The sequence below is a fragment of the Echiichthys vipera genome, assembly GCF_963691815.1.
Source record: "Echiichthys vipera genome assembly, chromosome: 9".
Classification (NCBI taxonomy): domain Eukaryota; kingdom Metazoa; phylum Chordata; class Actinopteri; order Perciformes; family Trachinidae; genus Echiichthys; species Echiichthys vipera.
This window is the reverse complement of record NC_139834.1, coordinates 2,611,797-2,620,443: the sequence shown is the minus strand read 5'-3', so window position 1 is coordinate 2,620,443 and position 8,647 is coordinate 2,611,797. Positions and strand designations below refer to the sequence as shown.

The 8,647-nt window shown below is 47.3% G+C and overlaps 1 protein-coding gene across 1 annotated transcript in view; it reads left to right on the top strand.

Annotated features, from left to right (window-relative positions):
- Positions 1 to 8,389, top strand: part of magixa (MAGI family member, X-linked a) — a gene marked incomplete at its 5' end in the record, with an annotated part of 28,054 nt that extends 19,665 nt beyond the window's left edge. Inside the window, 5 exons of the mRNA XM_083920449.1 lie at positions 4,170 to 4,364; positions 5,262 to 5,335; positions 5,462 to 5,608; positions 6,428 to 6,566; positions 7,189 to 8,389. Of these exons, the coding sequence (XP_083776575.1) occupies positions 4,170 to 4,364; positions 5,262 to 5,335; positions 5,462 to 5,608; positions 6,428 to 6,566; positions 7,189 to 8,009 (1,376 nt within the window). The 3' untranslated portion in view covers positions 8,010 to 8,389. The remainder of the gene's footprint in view (positions 1 to 4,169; positions 4,365 to 5,261; positions 5,336 to 5,461; positions 5,609 to 6,427; positions 6,567 to 7,188) is intronic.
- Positions 8,390 to 8,647: the final 258 nt, after the last annotated feature.

The following is an 8,647-nucleotide window of genomic DNA, read 5'->3' as shown; positions in this document are numbered from 1 at the left end:
TGACAGAAGGTGACGGTTAAGTTAAGACCACTAAAGGAGACGGTTAAGTTTAGACGACTAAAGGTGACGGTTAAGTTTAGACGACTAAAGGTGACGGTTAAGTTTAAACGACTAAAGGAGACGGTTAAGTTTAGATGACAGAAGGTGACGGTTAAGTTCAGACGACTAAAGGTGACGGTTAAGTTTAGACGACTAAAGGTGACGGTTAAGTTCAGACGACTAAAGGAGACGGTTAAGTTTAGACGACTAAAGGTGACGGTTAAGTTTAGACGACAAAAGGAGACGGTTAAGTTAAGACGACTAAAGGAGACGGTTAAGTTTAGACGACTAAAGGTGACGGTTAAGTTCAGACGACTAAAGGAGACAGTTAAGTGTAGACGACTAAAGGAGACGGTTAAGTTTAGACGACTAAAGGTGACGGTTAAGTTTAAACGACTAAAGGAGACGGTTAAGTTTAGATGACAGAAGGTGACGGTTAAGTTAAGACCACTAAAGGAGACGGTTAAGTTTAGACGACTAAAGGTGACGGTTAAGTTTAGACGACTAAAGGTGACGGTTAAGTTTAAACGACTAAAGGAGACGGTTAAGTTTAGATGACAGAAGGTGACGGTTAAGTTCAGACGACTAAAGGTGACGGTTAAGTTTAGACGACTAAAGGTGACGGTTAAGTTCAGACGACTAAAGGAGACGGTTAAGTTTAGACGACTAAAGGTGACGGTTAAGTTTAGACGACAAAAGGAGACGGTTAAGTTAAGACGACTAAAGGAGACGGTTAAGTTTAGACGACTAAAGGTGACGGTTAAGTTAAGACGACTAAAGGAGACGGTTAAGTTAAGACGACTAAAGGAGACGGTTAAGTTCAGACGACTAAAGGAGACGGTTAAGTTCAGACGACTAAAGGAGACGGTTAAGTTTAGACGACTAAAGGTGACGGTTAAGTTTAGACGACTAAAGGAGACGGTTAAGTTTAGACGACTAAAGGAGACGGTTAAATTTAGACGACTAAAGGAGACGGTTAAGTTTAGACGACTAAAGGAGACGGTTAAGTGTAGACGACTAAAGGAGACGGTTAAGTTTAGACGACTAAAGGAGACCGTTAAGTTCAGACCTGATTTCCTGCTCTGATGCATTTCCACAGTATTGTGCGGATCACAGAAGAATCACTTTTAACGTTAAACTCTTAAACGTGTACTTGTAATTTAGCGGTTGTGAGGTCTCAGACTGCTGTGACACGGCGTCGCTGCGTGCGTTCATGTTTGAATGTTGGCGTCTGGGTATTTTTAGAGGCTCGTGGAGGTTTGGAGCGTCAGCGCGTCGCTCCAGCTGTCTGTGCGGATCACATCACACTCTCCTCCACCTCCGTCTCCTTCGCTCTCTGCAGCTTCACGGCTCCTGCGGACATGTTGGACTCTGCTGATCAGCCCACGCGCAAACACTCGCCCTCCCGCCGCCGCAGACACTCGCCCTCCCGCCGCCGCACACACTCGCCCTCCCGCCGCCGCAGACACTCGCCCTCCCGCCGCCGCACACACTCGCCCTCCCGCCGCCGCGCTCAGGTTAAACACACACTCTGGTCCAGAGACGTGACTTTGAAGGGGAACGCCGCTGCTGCTGTTTCCTGCCTCGCTCCATTCTCTGTGGATCCTGTTTACAGTCGGCTCAGGACGCTTTGTTTGTTTGTTTTGTTCTTTACAGACGACAGAACAAAGTTTTCACCTTTCTTTACTTCGTCACTACGTAGAAAAACATATTCCAGCGACAGATCAGCTGTTTTTATTATTATTAATGATATTATATAATAATTATAACAGTTATATCTACAATGAGAACAGCAGAGGACCCAGTATGGAGCCCTGTGGATTCAACACACTACTGCTAAAGTACGATACTAGTCTGTGGTTGTTTTGTGTCTCTTTGTAGTTGTTTTGTGTCTCTTTGTGGTCGTTTTGTGTCTCTTTGTAGTTGTTTTGTGTCTCTTTGTGGTCGTTTTGTGTCTCTGTGGTTGTTTTGTGTCTCTTTGTGGTTGTTTTGTGTCTTTTTGTGGTTGTTTTGTGTCTCTTTGTGGTTGTTTTCTGTCTCTTTGTGGTTGTCTTGTGTCTCTTTGTGGTTGTTTTGTGTCTCTTTGTGGTTGTTTTGTGTCTTTGTAGTTGTTTTCTGTCTCTTTGTGGTTGTTTTGTGTCTCTTTGTGGTTGTTTTGTGTCTTTGTAGTTGTTTTGTGTCTCTTTGTGGTTGTTTTCTGTCTCTTTGTATTTGCGTCTCTTTGTGGTTGTTTTGTGTCTCTTTGTGGTTGTTTTGTGTCTCTTTGTAGTTGTTTTGTGTCTCTTTGTAGTTGTTTTTTGTCTCTTTGTGGTTGTTTTGTTCCGCTTTGTTGTAGTTTTGTGTCTCTTTGTAGTTGTTTTGTGTCTTTTTGTGGTTGTTTTGTGTCTTTTTGTGGTTGTTTTCTGTCTCTTTGTAGTTGTTTTTTGTCTCTTTGTGGTTGTTTTGTGTCTCTTTGTGGTTGTTTTGTGTCTCTCTTTAGTCGCTTTGTGTCTATTGCTGGTTGTTTTGTGTCTCTTTGTAGTTGTTTTGTGTCTCTTTGTGGTCGTTTTGTGTCTCTGTGGTTGTTTTTGGTCTATATGTAGTTGTTTTTTGTGTCTTTGTAGTTGTTTTGTGTCTCTTTTAGGTTGTTTTGTGTCTTTTTGTAGTTGTTTTGTGTCTCTTTGTGGTTGTTTTTTGTCTCTTTGTAGTTGTTTTGTGTCTTTTTGTGGTCGTTTTGTGTCTCTGTGGTTGTTTTGTGTCTTGTTGTTTTCTTTTGTCTCTTTGTAGTTGCTTTGTGTCTCTTTGTGGTTGTTTTGTGTCTGTTTGTAGTTGTTTTGTGTCTCTTTGTGGTCGTTTTGTGTCTCTTTGTGGTCGTTTTGTGTCTCTCTGTGACGTGGTGCAGACAGTCCGTAGCTCTTCTGCACAGATTGATCTGAACACAGGAGACGTGTTCATGTCTTTATCACAGACGCGCTGCAGTTACGGTGTCAGCATCACCAACAGCTGGTCGTCCAGGACGGACACACAGATGTAACTGTAAAGCCTCTTACACACAGGAAGTCGTTCTTCTAAAGCCTGAAAGACCCCTCACAGGTTCACACCCCGTCACTGATCATTCACGGTTCGATTCTCTCTGGTTCCAGGGTTCAGTCCGTCTGACTTCACAACATGAAACTGTACAAACAGCTGCAGGTCGAAGTTACTGTCCGTCGGTCCGTCTGCGCTGGAGCAGAAACTATTTTTTTTTGTCTCGTTTCCAGTTTCTTTGTTCTGATTAACGTCTCTGAGGCAGAAAATCTTTCTGGGAATTTCTCTCCCTCCTCCCTCCCTGAGGTTTCCACACGGACTCAGGATCAGGTGCGTGCGTGTGTGTGTGTGTGTGTGTGTGTGTGTGTGTGTGTGTGTGTGTGTGTGTGTGTGTGTGTGTGTGTGTGTGTGTGTGTGTGTGTGTGTGTGTGTGTGTGTGTGTGTGTGTGTGTGTGTGTGTGTGTGTGTGTGTGTTGAAAGAATCAACTCCCACAAATGTTGTTTTTCTCATTCAGACACAGAAATGGCTTCAGATCTCTGAAACAGGGAAACTCTTTGGTTGTTTTAGCTCCTTTGGAGCGACTGTGCTGAAGCAGGAGCGTCCCTTTGTTCTTATATGAACATGATATTTATATCTATATATATATATAAATATATATTGTTAATTAAATGACCGAACAAGCAGGCTGAGATCGCCAAGAAAGGGCGTTTAAAAGAACCTTTATGGTCACTCTACTTCCTGCTTCGCTTCAGGAGAACTGACCACTAGAGGACGCTGTCAGGTGAAGACAAACAGGTCGTCTTCCTGCTGACGCTGTTGGTTTTTGTTGATGTGTGGGAAACTTCTGCTTCCTCTTCTTCTTCTGCTTCTTCTTCTTCTTCTTCGTGCTGCTGCAGCTGTTAGTTCAGCCGAGCAGACTGAACACACCTCAATAATTAAAGCTCATGTTTTATTACACAGCTGTTAGAGAGGAGAGAGGGGGAAGACCGGAGTCTTCATCAGCGATATCTCGCTCACGGCTCATTCTGCTTCCTCCGCACGCTCTTATTTTGGTAGATGGTAACGTGGTCACAGGTGTACTTTTGTTTGACTGGCTGATGTCTGACCCTCTCTCTCTCTGCAGCCCCGTCCCTGATGTCTCACCGGTTCGTGACGGTGCGTCGCGGCAGCCCAGCGGCTCGGAGCGGGCAGATCCAGCCCGGAGACCAGCTGGAGACCGTGGAGGGACGAGCGGTGGGAGGTCTGCAGCACCGAGACCTCGCCCAGATCCTGAGGAGAGCCGGGAACACCCTGAGACTGAGCATCACGCCACGACACCGTACGACACACAAACACCCTGAGACTGAGCATCACACCACGACACCGTACGACACACAAACACCCTGAGACTGAGCATCACGCCACGACACCGTACGACACACAAACACCCTGAGACTGAGCATCACGCCACGACACCGTACGACACACAAACACCCTGAGACTGAGCATCACGCCACGACACCGTACGACACACAAACACCCTGAGACTGAGCATCACGCCACGACACCGTACGGCACACAAACACCCTGAGACTGAGCATCACGCCACGACACCGTACGACACACAAACACCCTGAGACTGAGCATCACGCCACGACACCGTACGACACGACGGAGTACAATACGACAGAGTAAAACACGACAGAGTACAACACGTCACAACACCGTACGTCATGACAGATTACGACTCAACAAAGTACGTCACGACAGCGTACGTCGCAACAGCGTACGACTCGACAGAGTACAACATGACAGTACAACACGACAGCGTACGTCACGACAGCGTACGTCACGACAGCGTACGTCACGACATCGTACGTCACGACATCGTACGTCACGACAGCGTACGTCACGACAGCGTACGTCACGACAGCGTACGTCACGACAGCGTACGTCACGACAGAGTACGTCACGACATTGTACGACACGACAGCGTACGTCACGACATCGTACGTCACGACAGCGTACGACACGACAGCGTACGACACGACAGCGTACGTCACGACAGCGTACGTCACGACAACGTACGTCACGACAACGTACGTCACGACACCTTATGACAGCGTACGACACGACGTCTGAGCATCACGTTAACTACAACAGACAACGACAGGTGAAAAGTGACTTGTTTGAAGGTTTGCGAGTTGGTGTAATAACAACAGCTGATGTCTCGCAGACTCGTCTCTGTCGGACGCAGCAGACCTGGACATGGACGGCCGGCTGATGAAGGGATCCAGAGGGAGGTCAAAGGTCAGATCTTCAGATTCTCTCCATCTCCAGTTGACTTTCTGTCTATATTTACATATTTCACAGCGTCTCCACTCTTTAGATAAAGAAAACCGTGTTTGACAGCAGCTGTGTCCGTCCGTCCCTCAGGAGGAGTCCAGGTTCTACAGTGTGGACCTTGAACGTGGTCCTACAGGCTTCGGTTTCTCTCTGAGGGGGGGCAGCGAGTACAACATGGGCCTGTACGTCCTGGGGCTGATGGAGGGGGGGCCGGCCCAGCGCAGCAACAAGATACAGGTACACACGGGGAGGCTTTTATTGTGAAGGAGCTGCAGGAAGTCTCTCTGTTTTGTCTCACTGAGTGTTTCAGTTTTATTGTCTTAAAAGAGTCGTGTCCAGTCAAGCTGAAACTAGTTACTCGATTACAAACTCATCAGATTCGTTTAGTTCCCGTCTCTCATTCTGTGTCCTGTTCAGGGATCTTTGTTCCACACGGAGCGCTTTTGCGGACGCACGCCGCTACATCCGGGAAATACAGAGAATAAGTTTGGGATCATTTCACAATTTAAAAAAGAAGCCAAAAAGGTGAAAGTGTCACTGTGAACTGAAAGTGTTCAACCACAACAGCACGGAGAGTGCTGAGAGAGTTTTATGCACCACTTTGAATTAAACTTATTTATAGTAATTTGCGAGTGTATTGCCTTCAACACACACCTTTTTTTGCAAAATAACGCAAATTATGATCCATTTTTACGCAAAATCATATGTTTTTTATCCAATTTCTCGATTAATCGATGGAATACTCAATTACTAAAAGATTTGATAGCTGAAGTGTCCAGGTTAAAATACTGATGTTAGAGGGTTAGATTAAATATAAAATCAGTGTGTCAGCTGTTTAGAGATCTATATTTACTTATTATTTGTGGTATCTGTAGTGCCACATTAATATTTGATCACGTCATTTATTTATTTTGGCCTCCATAAATGTTTAAAGTCAGCACTTCCTGCAGATGTTTCACATTAAAAGCCTGCAGCTGATGAAAGGCTGTTAATGAAGCGCTGTGACCACAGAGGGGCGCTGTCGTACTGACGCTCGCCTCGCTGTGATTGGTTCAGGTGTCGGATCAGCTGGTGGAGATAAACGGCGACAGCACGTCAGGGATGACTCACAGTCAGGCGGTGGAGCAGATCAGGAGAGGAGGTCACCGCATCCACCTCATCCTCAAGAAAGGGAACGGATACGTGCCCGACTATGGTGAGAGGACATATACCGCATCTAACATGACAAAAATACCACCTTAAACCAGTCCAGAATCTGACATATACCACCTTAAATAGGTCAAAATCTGACAAATATACCACCTTAAACAAAACCAGATTCTGACAAAAATACCACCTTAAACAAGTTAGAAATCTGACAAATATACCACCTTAAACAAGTCCAGAATCACACACACACACACACACACACACTTTCTCTCTCTCGACTGTGATCTTTGACTTCCTGTTCTCTTCCTGCTGTACTTCCTGTCTCTTCCTGCTGTACTTCCTGTCTCTTCTTGCTGTACTTCCTGTCTCTTCCTGCTGTACTTCCTGTCTCTTCCTGCTGTACTTCCTGTCCTGCTCTTCCTCCCCCTCCTCCTCCTCAGTGGAGCTGTCCAGCCTGTCTCTCTGCATGACCAACTCTAAACAGGGTGAGCCCTGCTTCTACGTGATTGGACGCACTGAAAACTCGCGGTTGGTAACTTCCTGTTTCTCCTCCTCCTCTCATTTCCTTTCACTCCTCATCCCTCCATCTTTGTTTTTCATCAACAACAACAAATAATTAAAGCTCTTTAGTTTCACTGAAGAATATAAATGTCTCTGTTTGTCTTCAGGCCCTGAGGACGGAGCCCTCTCCCCCACCTCCTCCTCCTCACACACAGAGGAGCACGATGGGGATACAGTAACCGTGGCAACCGCCTCCCTCAGCCTGCAGAGAGGAGGAAGAGGAGGAGGAGGAGGAGAGAGGACGAGGAGAGAGGGTGAAACCAAACGAAACACAGGAGGAGGAGGAGGAGGAGGAGAGAGGACGAGGAGAGAGGGAGAAACCAAACGAAACACAGGAGGAGGAGGAGGAGGGCCTCCTGATCTGGACCTAGACGTGGTGGAGGAGGAGGCACGAGAGGAAGAGGAGGAGCAGGAGGAGAGGAGGAGGATGAAGGAGGAGGAGAGGAGGAGGAGGAGGAGTCAGACTGTCAGGCAGAAGGAGAAGCGGGACGACCAGAGGGAGCAGGGGAGGAGGAGCAGGAGCTTACCCAGGATCGGTGCTCGATCCTGGGACACGCTGCTGCAGCAGGAGGGGGTGGAGGTGGAGGTGGAGGAGACGAAGAGCAGGAGGAGAACGCTGGACGCCGACAGAAAGGAGGCGCACAGCACCGCCCGCCACGCAAAGCATTCTGGGAGCTCCGGTGCAGCGTTCTCCTTCCTCATGCCGATGGACGAGGACGATGACGGCGAGCGCCGGCGGCCCTCCGACAGCGAATCAGCAGCCAGCGTCGCCACAGCGGGGTGGAGGGAGGATTCTGATTGGAGGAGAGCCGTGTCGCCGTGGCAGCAGGGGGACGCCCCGGGACCCTGGCTGAAGCCGAGCCCACAGAGACTCACGAAGGTTCTGATTGGCAGTCGGCTCGGTGGGCGGGAGCTGCTCTCGCTCTGATTGGCTCACAAGGAGGTCGCTCTTCATTCGCTGATATGTTTTTTTTATTGGCTACTTATTAAAAAAAAAGGGCTGTTTTTTAATTGGCCTGCTGAGAGAAGACCCGCCTCTTCCCGCGTCTCATTGGACGACAGCAGACACGTGCTTGTTTTTGATTGGCTGGTGTTTTTTTGTTTTTTTTTAAGGCCTCTGATTGGCCGATGACATAGCGGCTGCACACACAGCCGCCACGTTAACCGTCTGCGTTGATATTTCCCATCATCCTTCAGTGCATCCTCCTCTGTGACATCATCACCTCCACGCTGAACTTTAACCTCGTATGCAAAACAACGTGAGAACCTTAGAGACTGAAGCTGTTGCGTAATCTGAGCATGTGAATATCACGGGAATGGTTTTTTATTTTTATAAACATGTAAAGGCTCGATGACATCATCATTATTAATATTAATTATTATTATTATTATTAGAGATTAAATAGAACAGAGATGATCTGATTTGCTTGCTTGTAAAAAGGAACTTTGCCCCGATGACGCGACAGAGCCATAACACACACACACACACACACACACACACACACACACACACACACACACACACACACACACACACACACACACACACACACACACACACACACA